The sequence below is a fragment of the Vitis vinifera genome, chromosome 10 (assembly GCF_030704535.1).
Source record: "Vitis vinifera cultivar Pinot Noir 40024 chromosome 10, ASM3070453v1".
In the NCBI taxonomy this organism is placed as follows: domain Eukaryota; kingdom Viridiplantae; phylum Streptophyta; class Magnoliopsida; order Vitales; family Vitaceae; genus Vitis; species Vitis vinifera.
Window position 1 is genome coordinate 4367592 of NC_081814.1, and position 16920 is coordinate 4384511.

The following is a 16920-nucleotide window of genomic DNA, read 5'->3' on the forward strand; positions in this document are numbered from 1 at the left end:
GCAATCTATGACACCAAAGAATTTCTCCATCTTAAGGATCCAAGCCTCTGCCTCTGTGGGATCTGTAGCACCAGAAAAATAAGGAGGACCCAATTTCTTGAAGTCATCAAAAGAGCTACCCCTAGAAGATGAAGACTGTCCTTGAACATTAGTCCCAACAGCTCGAGCTTGGCGTTTAACTAAACCAGCTAGTGTCCCAAGATACCTATAGATCCCTTCTGCACTCACGGGAGGCAAACCCTCAACTGGAGGTACATCATCATTAGCCTGACTGTTTTGTGAAGAAGCTGCTCTTCTTGGTGGCATGATGTCCTAAAATAACAAGGCATAACTAAATTAGTCACTAAATAACCCATTAGGAAATTTCCAGATAAAGAAAGAATTGGAATTTATACTAAATGAAACTAAAACTTAAACAAATGCGTCACTCATCTATCCCTAATCTAAACCAATTCAAATTCCCATCAAGATCAAAACCTAGTGCTCTGATACCACTTTGTCACGCCCCAAGACCCACTCCAAGGGCGTGACGGTCATTTCACACCTCAAACCCGAAGGCTTAAAGTATAATCTGACCCAAACAGTCATATTGTAACTGGATGTTACCAATTACCAAATACCTGCTCAGAGTAGCGGAAACAAAATTTAAAATCCTCAAAATTCAATTTCCAAATAACTTCCAAATATCAAATGATCCAAATTAACATAACTAATAGTTAAACAAAATCCAACATAAAATCCTAAGTCAAATCCTAATGATGACCATTCCTCAGCCTAGCCATCACTCCTCACCCGAACTAAGAGTACCTGAAAAATTTTCAACAATTGGGAATGAGCTCACAGCCCAATAAGGAATATTAATGCAATTCATGGATCAAATATTTTCATTTCAAATAGGAGATATCAATTTTTTTTTTTCTCATCAAATATCAGAGTTCCAAAAATACCAATATATTCAAAATTCAACCAACCAATTTCATATCAAATTCAAACACTTTCACATCAGACTCAATCAAATCTATTCAATTTTTCATTACTCTGGTTATCAAATATCAAATGCCCAGTTAGGTGGGACTTTTCAAATGGGTGGCTAGCCTCAAATTGTTCCTGGTGGACGGAACCAAACACTACTAGTACTAGTAACCTCTAACCGAAACCCCTAGAGGCTGGGGTCCAAATCAATTACATTCCCACCATGAAATGTAAAGGTCAACTATTATATCCCGTTGACAGGGCCGAATAGCCAACTATTATATCCCGTTGACAAGGGCCAAATAAACCAGAGTGATGTTTTTGTTCAAGTATTCAAATTTACACAACATAATATCTCCCTATTTTGTGTCATAAATAAAACAAAGTATTCCAACATACATTTAGTGCAAAATAATTTGATCCATGCATGGTAACAAAATATCATTTTCTTTTCCACAATTCAAAATAACATATAAAATAATTTAATTTTATAAATATTGCATTAACTTCCCTTACCTCAAAAGAAGTCCTCAAAAACTTTGGAGAAAAATAATCCTTAAAATCTACTCTTCACCTAACAAAACATAAGAGGAACAATTATTACTATTTATTTATAATTTAACTAATCTATTCCTTATTTAAATAAAACTAATAAATTCTCAATTTGTTTCTAATAACACATTACTAATTTAATTAAATTATAACTTTATTTCGTTATAAAATTCTATATATATATTGTTAAATCTCTTATTCTATTTATTACAAAAATACCATTATTACTATTATCTTATTTATAAATCTAAAACTAAATATTATTATTTAATTAACCAATTCCAAACCACTCAACCTCGGGTACACCAAACCAAAAAGCAAAATTATTTTTTATTTTTTATTTTTTTTTCATTGCCCTCATGATCCATTATATACATATATATATATATATATATATATATAAAAGGGGGGCTTCCGGCACACGCCCTTTTTTTTTTTTTTTTTTTTTTTTTTTCCATGCTTCCAGTAGCACAGTGCACACGCCCTTTTTTTTTTTTTTTTTTTTTCCATGCTTCCGGTAGCACAGTGCACGTACGCCCTTTATTTTTATTTTTTTTTTATAATAAAATTAACCCTAACCTAAAATCGAAACTTTCCAAGAATTTTTTTTTTTTTTTTCATCTAATAAAACTTAATATCTCCCAAATTCCAATAATAAAATCAAAATCTTAGATTTTCACTGTTTGATATTAAAACGAATTAAAAAAAATAATCTAACCCTAATCTAGATTTGGGGTTTTCCAAAAAATATACCTAATGCTTGAAATTAACTAATGAATCTAAAATAATAATCTAGGGGTTAGAAACTTACCTATAGAGATCTGTTCTTCAACCCTGAAATCTGACTCCAACCTTACGTTCTCTGGAATTCTGCGAACAGGAACTCTATTCAGAAAAGAAGGGAAAGAATAAAATTTCTAATTTATACCTAGGGTATTTATTCGTAAAATTACACTTTTACCCCTCTTCCACTTTATTAAATTAATTAATCAATTAATTTAATTATTAATAACAATTTCCTAAATTACCCTTAAGAGAAAATGCTTGGGCGTTACACTTGCACTATAGTCTGATCATGGTTTAATCATCCATCTTACTATTAAATTCGTATTTCAGCAACTTTTTTTTATTTAATGAAAGAAAATACTTGAATATTGAATTTCAAGGTGTTAAAAAAATAGTTAGGGAATATAAGAAATTGATGATAAGTACGTTTGAAGATATCATAGCTAATTATTATTTATACATGTGGCCTCGTGGTTGGTGTGACAATATACAAACATGTTTGGTATGACGGGAGTAGAAGGAATCAATCCATTGAGCTTTGTCCCATAATTTTGTCCTAAATATAATTCATTATAAATTCGGTTATATGCTAGCAACTTGGCATCATGACCAGTTGGTGTCACTAGTCATCTCTTGTAAGTTATGTATGGCTGCTGCTGTGACAAATAAAACAAACTGGAAAGATTTGTTCAATGTTGTATTTTGGCATTGGATGCATGACACTATGTTCCAACCACCAGTAGAATATTAATTGCTTGCTTTTTATATCCCTATGTATGGTTATGTCTTGATGAAGATATAACCCTATATTCGGTTGTTGGAAGATTTGATGAAAATGTAATAGAAAGAAAGAGGGAGGAAAAATAAAAAATTAAATAAATAAATAAGTGAAGAAAAATAAAAGATAGATTTAAAGTTAATAAATTATTTTTCTTTTCTTTATAAAGGTTAATTAATTTAAAAATACATTAAAATTTTTATTAATTTTAATTATATTTAAATTTTTATGGTATTTTTGTTTTTATAATAAATTAAATATGAGGAAATCATTTCTCCTAATTTTTTTTTTCATATTATTTTCAAGAAACCAGATGTAACTTTAGATTTTTCAAGCAATTCTAACAATTATTTTGAAGTTTCTTATCCAATCAAAAATTGACATTTTTGTCTCATCAAAACAAAAAGTATGAAAGTTTCCTCGCTTTCAACTACAGGTTTTCTAATGGTTTAAGCAAATTATAATTTTTTTTAAAAGCTTAAATTTATTGGATTTTGGTTTATAATGTATATTATGTTTTTTGATGTCCTTCCTCAGGGGCGAATACCCATAAACAAATAACTATAAATTAAAAAATAAATATATGATAAAGCTTAAACACATGATCTCTCGTTAAATGAAGCTTTGACACCGTATTAAAATACCATTATATAGTTTTTAAGTAAAACTTCTCCATGTGATAACGTAAGACCACAAGCAAAAGAGATGGAGAGACGTAGAAATTGTCAAAAATTAAAAACATATACTGGATGGAAATAAAAGAGTTTAAACTGTTGTCGGTAAGAACTATATTCATATTTTCTTAAATTCCTCTACTTTTTATCCTAAATTATAATTTATTCTACTTACACGATACTTCTTTGTTCTTGGAGAAAATTTTTTGGAGGCATGTAGCAACAAGGCTCAAATTATAACATTTTTTGTTGTCTTGCTTCCCTTGTGCCCCACCTTGAAGTAATAGTGTCTTTTTAATTATTCTTTTAACACGTATTGTCGTTCATTTGTCAATGAGATTAAAAAAAAAAAATCAAGGAAAACAAAGAATAAATCTTCTCATTAGTCAGTACTTAAAAACCAACCAAATTAGGGATGCCTTAAAGTCTTTAAACCAATCCATTTTTCATCTTAAAATTATGAATATGCCGGCTTTCCCTCTTTGAACTTAACTCAATCTGTCAAGGGTTGGATGGCCCAAGTATCCTAATCAAGAGTAAAAGTCAGTTTTTTTTCTCTTTGAAGTCTTCATCATTATCATTTCTCAAATCTTTTTCCATTTCCCAATGATATTTCCCCCCTTGATTTCACATAATCAGTTCTTAACTTTGAATTTTAAGATGTTATGGATTTGAAGCCATACCTTGTACCCATGTTCGACCATCTATAGTATTTTAGAGAAAGTGGAAATCTGATGAAGAATGTATTCAAAATTTGTAAAATTATTTGCAATGAAGATGCTCATGTACTAAACATCCATCTACTGTCAAATTTGATCTCATTTGCCTTGCCCAAAACAGAAAAACATATATAATTCCCTTGTTTTCTTTTCTTTTATTAACTACCTCAAGAATCAGGACAACATTGAGATGCCTTATGGTCAAGGCAACCAACTATCCAAAATTCAAATGGGCATATATTCCCATGGTCACTCATTGCTTGATAGGAAAAGGGAATGACCCTAATAATTCATTTTAGGAACCACAGGTATGCCCTGAATATAAAAGAGGATGTCGATTTGACCATTCTAGCAAAAACGAAAATATGAGAAACATCTCATGATGGTTTTGAACCAATGCATTGCCTCCTTCCAAGTTCTTCCATTACCCATATGGGCTATTTTGTTTATCATTTGATAGATCCTATTTAGCATATCATGTGTAAAGAATTAGCTCAATTTGAACCATGTTAGTTGTATGATTGTAAGGCCTTAATGTTGAAACAGTTTATGCTCATAAATTCAATGGGGCTGATCATATTTAATCGATTGTTTGATTGTACCTACAAGTTTCCATACTCGCCCTATCTTTAAGCATACACTTAAAGAGTTGGTTAATTATCTAACTATGATCATTAAATCAAAAGGTGTTCTCTTAGTGATATCATGTATACAATTCATTGTCATGGAGGATAAACATACAACATGTGAGAGTGTAAGCATTTAACGAGGTTGAAGCAAAGTCAAGGTCACATTATTTACAGATAAAAGTCGTTCACCAGAGGATGATAAATCTTCACCCTTGTGAGTTGTTTTTGAAATAAATGTAGGCCGTTTAGGAAAAGGAAGAGCAGAGTTGTTACCCAACATGAAAATAATTGTCAACATGGTAGGTCGATCGATTGCAAATTCTTGCACACATAAGAGCCCAATTTGGATGCATCTCAATACTTCATCTATAGGGTATGACTTTTCTAGTGATGAATCAATTATATCCAAGGCTTTATCTTCTTCCCATAGGTTCCAAACCTGAGAATTTTACCATTATTAGTTTATTGTAAAGAATGAAAAGAAAAAGGTCATGCAACACACATTCAGATCACTCACATTTCCAACTAAGTTCATGGATGGGTTGTCCCGATAATGAGTGCTATTTTTTCTCCCAGTAATAATCTCTAACAACAAAACTCCGAAGCTATAAACATTGGATTTTGTTGAAAATAACCCTTCCATCGCATACTCAGGTGACATGTAACCACTGTAATAGCAAATAAACCAAACTATTAAAACATATTAACTATTATGTTTCTTTGGCATCTCAAACATAACACTTACTATGTTCCAACTACTCGATTTGTGTTTTCTTCCATTTGATTTCCTCGAAATATTCTAGCCAAGCCAAAATCTGAAATTTTTGGAAGCATTTCGGCATCTAGTAGAACATTGCTTGCTTTTAGATCTCTGTGTATGATTCGTAATCTAGAGTCCTCATGAAGATATAAGATTGCTCGAGCAATTCCGACAATAATTTCAAAGCGTTTCCTCCAATCTAACAATGACCTCTTTGTTTCATCTGGCCCAAAGATATATAAAATATCAATCAGTAAAACAATGTTAGGATATACTGATAATGATTTTTATTAGGCAAATAACTTCTCCAAGTGATTATGCAAGAACCTTAGAAGATTAAAGAAATGAAAATGGAAAAGAAGAAATGGTACACACCAAAAATGAAAGAGTCTAAACTTTTGTTTGGCAAGTACTCATAGACTAACATCTTCTCTTCTTCTGTAATGCAACAACCCAAAAGCCTCACAAGATTCACGTGCTGGAGTTTTGCAATAAGCGTAGCTTCATTCTTAAATTCTTCTTTTCCTTGTCCTGAATCCTTTGATAATTTTTTCACAGCTATTTCTTGTCCATTATATAGTTGACCCTGATAATCGTCATGTAGAATTAGCTTATTCATAGTTAGGAAAATTCAGCTTAGCGTAGTGTTTGTGCAATGAAAGAAAGTCCAACAATTTCAATAGTCATCACAGATTTGAGAATGACTGACTACCTTATAAACTGAGCCAAAACCACCACGTCCAAGTTCATTCTCAGAAGAGAAATTATTTGTGGCTGCAACTATGGTGTTCAGATCAAAGAATTGTAATTCAGAATTGGTTGTACTTTCATCACGCTCCTTAGCTCCTGGAGAGTCTTGCCACCATGTAGCGCCAGGTCTCGAATTATACAACATTTTGTTTTGTCTTCCTCTCCCTGTCATGGAAGTATAACAATAAATAATGTTTTTTTGATTGTGGGGGAAAATAAATGGGAAAAAAAAAGAAGAAATAATACAATTCCTTAATACCATGAAAGCAAGGAAAAAAGACTCAACCCCATATTAATTCACTGGGTAACTAAGCTTAGAAATGTTTGACTTTTCTTATTAATCTCTTCATGTTAATCCATGCCCAAGACACAAACATTGGATAGAAGGCTTAAATGAACCATAAGAATTTTTGTTTGATTACCTTTCATCTTCTTCCTTAAGAACCAAAATGTGGAGACCAACAGAACCATAATCACGGTAGCCCCCACCACCAAAACTGCCATCATCCCCTTTTTCGCAAGGAAACCTTTTGACTGCTTTTGATTTTCAGCTAAAAAAATACAAGAAAAAAAAAAAACATCATAAATGATCTCATAAATCTGGGAGAGAAATCATTCAACGAATCCTGACAATTAACTGCTAGCATACCTAGAGTGATGGCATCCACACGCACATATAAATCTTGGCCCCCTTCAGGAAACACTCTTGTATCCACCAAATCCCCATGCCAAGACAAGCACCCACTCCCACTTCCACTCACATTTGCAGCCGCGTATCCACTGCAAGAACACTCCTTCAGGCACTCCTCTCTACACGCTTCCACGCTGATGTTCATGTTCACACGTGCCACCGATGTATCTGGAGGCTTCGCACGTCCCACCTTCACAAACCCTTCCCCGTTCCCGCACACCTTCGCTCCTTCCTTCCTCAGACATCCTGCTGAGCCGTCTTTCAAGAACCAGTCACGTGGCGACTTGGGCTCGAACCCCGCCAGGCACGTGCACTCAAACTCGGCCTGGCTGTCGTCGCAGTTGCTGTTGGGTCCGCACAGGCCGTACCTGTCGCACCTGTCCCTTGGGGCTGTGTAGAAGCTGAACCATTTGCCTTCCCTTTCCTGCCACATGTTCCGCTGGAGATATCCCTCGTGGTCCACCGTCACCCGCTGGAGAAACGACGCGTTGACCATAGTAAACATCTCAGAGATTTCATCTTGATTGTTCAAAAAGATAATTTTGAGTTCGGATATGTACATCATCGCCGGCAGACCGCTCCACCGGAGCCCGTTCCAGTTACCGGTTCTCCATAGCGGCTCTGAACCCTGGTACAAAAATATTTGTGGAGACCCACTGGCGTTAATCCTATACGAGTATTTCCCTGTTCCTGGGTCGGTTGGGGACTTCCAAGAAGTTAGGAACACGTTGAAACCGGTTCTCCGATTCAGTCCGAATTTCATGTGGGGAATCCAATTATCTGTGGGATAATCAAAGCCTTGCCACACAACCCTCTTGTCACCGTTATGGATCAAGACTAGGTTTCCTGTATCTAAGAGCTGAGCCACAGTAGGGTTCACTGATGAGATGGAAACGTTTGTGGACCATACATGAGTGTTTCCGCGGTGCAGAAGGAGGTTTCCAGAAGTGTTGATGGAGAGGACTCCGGAGCTATCGTTGATAGGATGGTCTCTGTTAAGAACCCATACAACGGTTTGTTCACGAATTGTGTTGTACCAAACTCCAATATATCGGAGTGTAGAATTCCGTGGACTGAAGAAGCCAAGAGCGAACCTGGACTGTTTAGAGACTAGAAGGTCACCATCTCTGAAGGGTTGGTTGGGAGTTATGGTGTTAGTGGAGCTGCAAAGTGGGAGCATAAGGAATAGAAGCAAGTACTGAAGAAACATCTTTACAGGATGCATATGTGACTTCATGATAAAGTGATGACTTCCGTGTTACCGATGCTGAGCGTTGGTGGAAGAGACAGAGCAATTCTACAACACAAACTAACTAGGCATACCATGAAGGAACGCGTTGCAGGTGGATTGAAGTACTAGCGCGTGGCGACTACGTGACGGAGCTTAATGATAATAAGTAAGGTTCAAAGAATCAGAAGTGACAATGATATCTACCTAAAACTGAATCGATTGAAGAGATTTGAAGGGTAGAAGAAGTCATTACTTAAAAGAGGTGGTTGGCGATGGCCAATTGCTCAAATCGTTCAAAGTTCTCCGATGTTTGGTGCCTTTGCTGTCTCCCACGGGAAGATAAAGCTGGCACGAGCCTAGTGGATGTAAAGTCAAGGAAAGGACCCACTGATTCATATTGCTTGTAGTTGTGTGGGTTCTATTGCTCAAATTGTTCAAAGTTCTCCGATATTTGGTGCATTTGCCGTCTCCCACGGGAAGATAAGGCTGTTACGAGCCTAGTGGAATGCTCTCCGTATTTTCAATCAATATTCTTCATTTGTTATTTGTGTTCTTGCCTCTACTTTGCATTGTGAGGGAAAATCAGTCTCACAAGAATTAGATATTATCCAACTATTTTTCATTAGAATTTATTCTACTTACACGATACTTCTTTGTTCTTGGGGAAAAATTTTTGGAGGCATGTAGCAACAGGGTTCAAATTATAACACTTTTTGTTGTCTTCCTTCCCTTGTGCGTTGCATCGAAGTAATAGTGTATTTTAATTGTTCTTCTAACATGTATGGCCATTCATTTGTTAATGAGATTAAAGAAAAAAAATTCAATGGAAAACAAAAAAACAAATCTTCTCATTAGTCAGTACTAAAAAACCAACCAAATTAGGGATGCCCTAAGGTCTTTAAACCAAACCATTTTCCATCTTAAAATTTTGAATATGACGGCTTTCCCTTTCTCAACCTAACTCCATCTAGTGTCGATGGTTGGATGGTCCAACTATCCTAATCAAGAGTAAAAGCTAGATTTTCACTCTTTGAAGTCTTCGTTATTATCATCTCTCAAATCTTTTTCCATTTCCCAATGATATTTTCCCTCTTGATTTCACATCATCAGTTCTTAACTTTGAACTTTTAAATGTTTTGGATCTGAAGCCATACCTTATACCCATGTTCGACCATTTACAATATTTTAGAGAAAGTGGAAATCCGATGAAGAATGTACTGAAAATTTGTAAAATTATTTGCAATGAAGATGCTCATGTACTAAACATCCATCTACTGACTTCCGTGTTACCGATGATGAGCGCTGGTGGAAGAGACAGAGCAATTATACAACACAAACCAACAAGGCATACCATGAAGGAACGAGTGGAGCAAATGACAAAAGCTTTAGACAGAGTTGCATTTGTACTATCTCCACACCACATTTATGAATGGGACAAAGTTGAAGTTGTATTAAACGTATCATAGCATTGATCAGTTCAAAATTGCACCTACCCAACGGTTAACCTTCAATTTTGATGCAACTTGCGAGTGGCGGCTACGTTACGGAGCTTAATGATAATAAATAAGGTTCAAAAGTGAAAATGATATCTACATAAAACTGAATCGATTTAAGATATTTGAAGGGTGGAAGAAGACATTACTTAAAAAGGTGGTTGGCAATGGCCAATTGCTCAAATTGTTCAAGTTCCCATGGGAAGATAAGGCTGGCACTAGCGTACTCGATGCCAAGTCAAGGGAAAGAAATTTTATTGACCACATCGACGTATACTACGTAATCACATGTTGAGTTGGTCAAGTTAATGTTATTTTATGTTTTCACCTGTTTTTAGGACCTCCAAAAAACATAAGACCACAATTAAATCCTTCAATGTTAAATGTCAATATTGCTTTTCAATTGTGCAAGCCTATCGTCACGTATGTTACGTTTTGGAAATGGAAAAGTGTGGTTTCGTAAGTGTATCGGATATTTGGATAAATACTTTGAGTAAATAATGCGAGTAACCAAAAAAATGAGTAACTATCCCATTTCCTCACCAAATTGGGGAGCTTTATTCGCTAAAAAATGAGAATTCGAGTTCATACTCATCACGAGAAGGAATATTTCTTTGTTATTAAGAACATTTTCCAAGATAATCCATGTGTCAAAGATCGACAAAACTATAGATATATGAAGTAATTCGTGGAAAAAGACCATTGAAAAAATAAAGAATACCAAAACAATAAGCATTTAATAGTAAATCGGATAATAAAAACTAAATTTTAAAAATTCTAAATTTAATACATTTCTTTAGAAATAATTAAATTTTGTAATTTTATGTTGAGATATTTTTTATTCACATAAATATTAATTTTTAATAATATAAATATTAAATCCACTAAATATTAGAAATAATGACTTCTAGCATATAGTCCTTTTACTCATGTTCTTTGGTGCCCTAGGTTGTATGTAGTATAAATGTTTGAGAAGTTTATGAAATTTTTTATTGAAATATGTCTTGAGTGTTAACGGGCATAAAACACATATTGACTTCAAATCCTATAAGTTTAAGCTTTTAGGAAAATTAGTTGTGCAACATAATAACAGAGTTCGGTTTCTTTCAATCTCTATATGTTGGATATGAATCCAGATAATATACTCATGCAACATATATTCGTAGTAATAACACAATAGAGAAATTATTGACTTATGTTCAAACTTCTCTATTTTGATATCATCTATTATGTCTGAGATTTTCCATTTGTAAAGAAGTTCATTTTAAAACATGAGGGAAAGTTTGAAAAACGAATAAGAGTTAAAAATGGCTTAAGGGTAATCTTGAAAATTTTGCAAATGATTAGCTCAAAATACCATCATTGCATTTGTGTTTTAATTTATACAAACACCCAATAAGTACTATGTTTGTTTTCCTCCAAAAGTTTGAATTGAATTTTGACAAATTTCCTAAGTGAAAACCATTGATATTGATATTTCAATCAAGCATAAGAATACTAATGCAAATACCCATTTCCAAATTAGAATTGGTCACCTAAAAACCCTACTGAGGAGATCAATTAAGCTTTCAATGGAGTGATTATGTTTAATCAATCGTTCGACTTTGTTCCATCTTTGAGCATACATTTATGTATTTAGAAGCCTTGCAAAACCTGATGGGTCAGTTTATGGAAAAAAAAAAAAGTAATCATTTTATTTGTCATCCACATAAGCATATATAAAAAGTGATTTATAAAAATAAAGAAATTTAATGATATTGTGTGCACAATTTCTTGTCATGATAAATAAATTTACATATGAGAGCTTGAGCATTTAGCGTGCATCCATAGTTATTGTTACCTTATTTACAGAATTGACTCCTACACTAGATGAGTTTGCACCATTATGACATGTTTTCATAACAAATGTAGGTTGATTAGGAGGAGGAAGAGTAGAGTTGTTACCCAACATGAAAATAACTGTCAACATGGTAAGTCGATCTATTGTAGATTCTTGGACACATAAGAGTCCAATTTGGATGCATCTCAATACTTCATTTGCATGATTTGACTTTTCTAGTGATGGATCTACTATATCCAAGGCCTTGTCTTCTCTCCATAGGCTCCAAACCTAATTTTTTTTCTTCACTATTAGCTAGCTTATATAAGTAAATAAAATAAGGAAAAATAGAGCAACAAAGGTTCAATTTACTCACATATCCAACTAAGTTGAAAGAAGGACTATCATAATAATAAGCTGTATTTCTTCTCCCAGTAATAATCTCTAGTAGCAAAACCCCAAAGCTATATACATCAGACTTGATTGAAAATAGTCCTTCCATTGCATACTCAGGTGACATATAACCACTGTATCAACAAATGAGAAAAATTATTAAGATTTAATCATGTGTTCCTTATTACTACCTTATATATAATACTCACTATGTTCCAACAACCCGATTTGTGCTTCCTTCAATTTGATTCTTGCCAAATAATCTAGCCATACCAAAATCTGAAAATTTTGGGATCATATCAATGTCTAATAGAATATTGCTTGCTTTTAGGTCTCTATGTATGATTCTTAATCTTGAGTCTTGATGAAGATAAAAGGTCCCTTAAGCAATTCCAATAATGATTTCAAAGCGCTTATTCCATGCCAACATTGATTTTTTTGTTTCATCTATACAAAATATACGAAACATCAATTACTAATGAATGAATAGTTAAAATAGCTTCTCCAAGTGATTATGCAAGAACTAGAGGTAAAAGAGATCAACAAAATGGTATAAGATAAGACATTGATACCAAAAATGAAAGAGTCCAAACTTTTGTTCGGCAAGTACTCATAGATTAGCATTTTCTCTTCTTTTTCAATACAACAACCTAGAAGCTTTACAAGATTCTTGTGTTGGAGTTTTGCAATTAGAGTGACTTCATTCTTAAATTCTTCTACTCCTTGTCCTGAATCCTTTGATAATCTTTTCACAGCTATTTCTTGTCCATTGGATAGTAGGCCCTAACAATCATCAAAATATATATATATATATATATAGATTTAACTAATTCATTGTTTAAATATAGTGAAAAAGTCAACTTAATTAATATAATGACTATCATGAAACATGCATGTAAATTATCATTGATGATGACTACCTTATAAACTGAGCCAAAACCACCTCGTCCAAGTTTGTTAGTAAAAGAGAAATTATTTGTTGCTGCAATTACAATGCTTAGATCAAAGAATTGTAATTTAGAATTTGCTCCACTTTCATCTAGCTCCTTTGCTTTTGAATAGTGACTGAGCCTTATAGCTTTTGAGCTCATATTAAATGACATTTTACAATGTCTTCCTTTGCCCGCATGATTTCAGGATCACCAAAAAATTATCAATACTTAATTGTTATATTTTCTAGTACTTAAGAGTTTTTGGGTTCATTATACTATATTTTATTGTAATCCTAAAAAAGGAAGGTAAAATAGATGAAATTTTTCATTACTTCATTACCACAAACTTTTCAATACCTTTTCTTTTCTTCATTATCAACCAAGATGCAGAGATCATAGAAATCATGAAGAAAACAACCCCGACTGCGAGAACCACTATCATCCTTTTCTTATGAAAGAAAGTTTTTTTTCTTTCATTTTCTACTATAGAAAGGAGAAAAAAAATATGTAGAAAATCATCATTAATCTTAGAAGTCTTAAAACCTTTGTTCGATGTAAGGGTGATGAAAACCATATAACATGATAATAAGACTTAATAAAGGAAAGTGCTAGGGTGGCAACATCAATAGATGAGCCTCAAATTTAGAAAAACACAAAGTTAGGTTTCATTGATGGTTCACTAATACAACCTCAAGTCGAATCCAATCTAAACATTTTATATATTTTTTACATCAATATATTCGTAATTTTAAAATTCACAATTTGAATACTTTTTAAAAATGTATTAAATATATATAATAGTATTTGATATTTTACGTAACATTAGGTTAATTTTGTCTTTACTTTTTTCATATTTAATCATGAAGTCGGAACAAAAAATAAATAATCATATTTAATCATGAAGTCGGAACAAAAAATAAATAAAGTCAAGTATAAAACAAAAATAAGTCATCTTTTATAATAGTTATAAACATGATATTAAAATAATGTATACTAAAATTAATTTCTTTTATTATATATAATTATATTATATTGTTGTCATAGCATATTACGTATGTTATCTTTCTTCCTTTATAAGTACATTAGTTATCAAATTCATTTTGCAAGTACATTTAGTTGATTAAATATGTGAGTGGTGTTATAATTAATATCACAAAGTTTATTATTCATTTAATAAAAATGAATTATTTGATCCATTTGTCCTAATCTATCCTTGTATTGGCTTACAATATAAAATTATAAACTTTTTTTTTTCCTATTTGATGTAGGATATCAATTTGGAGTTAGAATATGGAAAGAAATAAGTCATTGTATTTAATTTCTTTGAATAATTTCAAGATAAGCTTGGATAATTAATTTTGTGAGTAAGTAGGAACGCATACCTAAAATAATAGCATCCACGCGAACAAATAAATCTTGGCCCCCTTGGGCTAAGGTTCTTATGTCCATTAAATCCCCGTACCAAGACAAGCACCCACTTCCTCCTGCGCTCACATTAGCGGTAGCGTATGCACGGCAGTTACAGTCATTCAAGCACTCCTTTTCACAGCCTTCCAAGTTTAAACTATCGTTGACACGTGCCGTCGATGCATCTGGTGGCTTCACTCCTACGAGTATTCGCGCCTTGGCTCCTCTCACACCCACCCGACCCGTCTCTCAAGGACCAGTCACGTAGCGACTTGGGCTCGAATCCCGCAAGGCATGTACACTCAAAGCCAGCTCCTGTATAGACGTCGCAGTTGCTGTTGGGCCCACACCGGCCGTAGTTGTCGCAGGGGTCCCTCGCCGCTGACCAGATCGCTACCAATTGGTGGTTTCGTTCGTCCAACGTGTAGCGCTGGTAGAGTCCATCACTGCCCAACTTAATGCTTGAGAAAGAAGAAGAATTCACGAGGGTGAATTCCATCGAGACCTCATCCACAGTGTTCCAAAACCGGATATCGAATATGAAGGTAGTTAACATCTCCGGCACACCCACGAATCCAAGACCGTTCCAGGGGCCCGTTCGCCAAATCCACTCAGAACCCATAGACAAGAACAGTTGAGAAGATCCACTCACATCCAACTTAAACGAGTATTCACCGGTTCCCGGGTCTTCCGGTGACTTCCAAGATGTTATGAACCGATTCAACCTAGTTCTCCGGTCAAGTCCTAGCTTCATGTGGGGAAGCATGGTGTCTGTCGCGTGGCGACTACGTGACGGAGCTTAATGATAATAAGGTTCAAAGAATCAGAAGTGACAATGATATCTACCTAAAACTGAATCGATTGAAGAGATTTGAAGGGCAGAAGAAGTCATTACTTAAAAGAGGTGGTTGGCGATGGCCAATTGCTCAAATCGTTCAAAGTTCTCCGATATTTGGTGCATTTGCTGTCTCCCACGGGAAGATAAAACTGGCACGAGCCTAGGGGATGTGAAGTCAAGGAAAGGACCCACTGATTCATATTGCTTGTAGTTGTGTGGGTTCTATTGCTCAAATTGTTGAAAGTTCTCCGATATTTGGTGCATTTGTCGTCTCCCACGGGAAGATAAGGCTGTCACGAGCCTACCCAACGGTTCAACTTCAATTTTGACGCATGGATTGAACTGGCGAGTGGTGACTTCGTGACGGAGCTTAATGATATGAAGTAAGGCTTAAAAATGACAACGATATCTACCTAAAACTGAATCGATTTAAGATACTTGAAGGGTGGAAGATGACATTACTTAAAGCGATGTTTGGCAATGGCCAATTGCTCAAATTGTTCTCCGTTATTTGATGCATTTGGCGTCTCCCATGGGAAGATAAGACTGGCACTAGCCTACTCGATGCCAAGTCAAGGAAAGGACTCACCGATTCATTGCTTGTGGGTTCTATTGAGCACAGTGATGCTTATATTGATGTATACGATGTAACGACGTTGAAAAGGTCAAGTCAATCTTATTTTATGTTTTCACCTGCTTTTAGGACCTTGAAAAAACCAAGACCACAAGGGTGTTGCTTTCGAAGTTTGCAATCCCGTCCCCGCCCATACGTAGTAATTAACCATTTCGAAAAGGAAAAGTTTGGCATTGTTTTTGTTGGTGTTTTCAAAATCTGTTTTTTTTTTTTATTTTTTAGAATAGGTAAGAGAATGTTTTTTGTTCTTTCAGTGTTGTCCATGTTTTCTAAAATCCGATTTTCAGATAACAAAAAAAATTGTATTCTCTATGTTTTAAAACTATTTTGACAATAAAAAAAAATGGGATGCTCTCCTTATTTTCAATTAATATTCTTCATTTGTTCTCTATGTGTTATCGTTTCTTTTTTGCACAATTAGGAAAAATTGGTTTCACAAAAATTCGATATTAACAGACCATTTTTGGATTTTTTTTTTGGTCATTTTTATTTCAACATTTTTTTTGGATATTTTAGGATTGTATCACCATATGATTTTTCAAATGCATTTCAAACCCAAAATCTTCACAATTTCTTGAATTTTCTAGAAACCAAACAAAACAAACAAAAACACAAAAGACCAAGAATGCAAAAATTAATAATAATAATAATAATAATAAAACCCTAACCAAGAATCTGTGCATCAACCACATCTCTTGATCTTGATCTTGGTCTTGGTAACTAATGTCGATCTAAAGAGGAATGATTGAGCCTCAAAGAATAAAGTTTGAATCTTGAAAGAGAAATGGAGAACAAGAGGAGATAGGGGAAGGGAAATAGAGGATTAGAAAGACAATAGTGGAGATAGAGGACTGAAGAAAAA

General features: G+C 34.1%; 1 protein-coding gene, 1 long non-coding RNA gene and 1 pseudogene across 3 annotated transcripts; all 3 read right to left on the reverse strand.

Moving 5' to 3' along the window:
• Positions 1-644: 644 nt before the first annotated feature.
• Positions 645-2557, reverse strand: LOC132254496 (uncharacterized). Its single transcript, XR_009466798.1, has 3 exons — positions 2336-2557; positions 1489-1546; positions 645-807 (listed from the first exon to the last, which is right to left on the reverse strand). It is a non-coding gene; the product is annotated as an uncharacterized LOC132254496 (long non-coding RNA).
• Positions 2558-5213: 2656 nt separating this feature from the next.
• LOC132254544 (G-type lectin S-receptor-like serine/threonine-protein kinase At1g11410) lies at positions 5214-8839 on the reverse strand. Of its 2 annotated transcripts, XM_059740413.1 has the most exons (7): positions 7270-8839; positions 7043-7171; positions 6583-6785; positions 6246-6456; positions 5856-6093; positions 5628-5778; positions 5214-5549 (listed from the first exon to the last, which is right to left on the reverse strand). In XM_059740413.1, the coding sequence occupies exons 1-7, from the start codon at positions 8546-8548 to the stop codon at positions 5244-5246; spliced, it is 2517 nt and encodes an 838-aa protein (XP_059596396.1). In that variant the 5' UTR covers positions 8549-8839; the 3' UTR covers positions 5214-5243. The 2 variants fall into 2 exon arrangements, with proteins under 2 accessions (XP_059596396.1, XP_059596397.1); XM_059740414.1 differs by lacking the exon at positions 5214-5549 and having other exon boundaries at positions 5653-5800.
• A 3400-nt stretch (positions 8840-12239) lies between these two features.
• On the reverse strand, positions 12240-15475 carry LOC104877374 (receptor-like serine/threonine-protein kinase SD1-8; annotated as a pseudogene).
• Positions 15476-16920: the final 1445 nt, after the last annotated feature.

Excerpts from the sequence above, each read along its gene's own strand:
- LOC132254544 (XM_059740413.1), bottom strand. The coding sequence starts at position 8,548 with ATGAAGTCACATATGCATCCTGTAAAGATGTTTCTTCAGTACTTGCTT. Across the intron at positions 6,457-6,582 it reads GTTTTGGCTCAGTTTATAAG|GGTCAACTATATAATGGACA; the intron begins GTAGTCAGTCAT and ends GACGATTATCAG. Across the intron at positions 5,779-5,855 it reads AATCGAGTAGTTGGAACATA|TGGTTACATGTCACCTGAGT; the intron begins GTAAGTGTTATG and ends TTGCTATTACAG.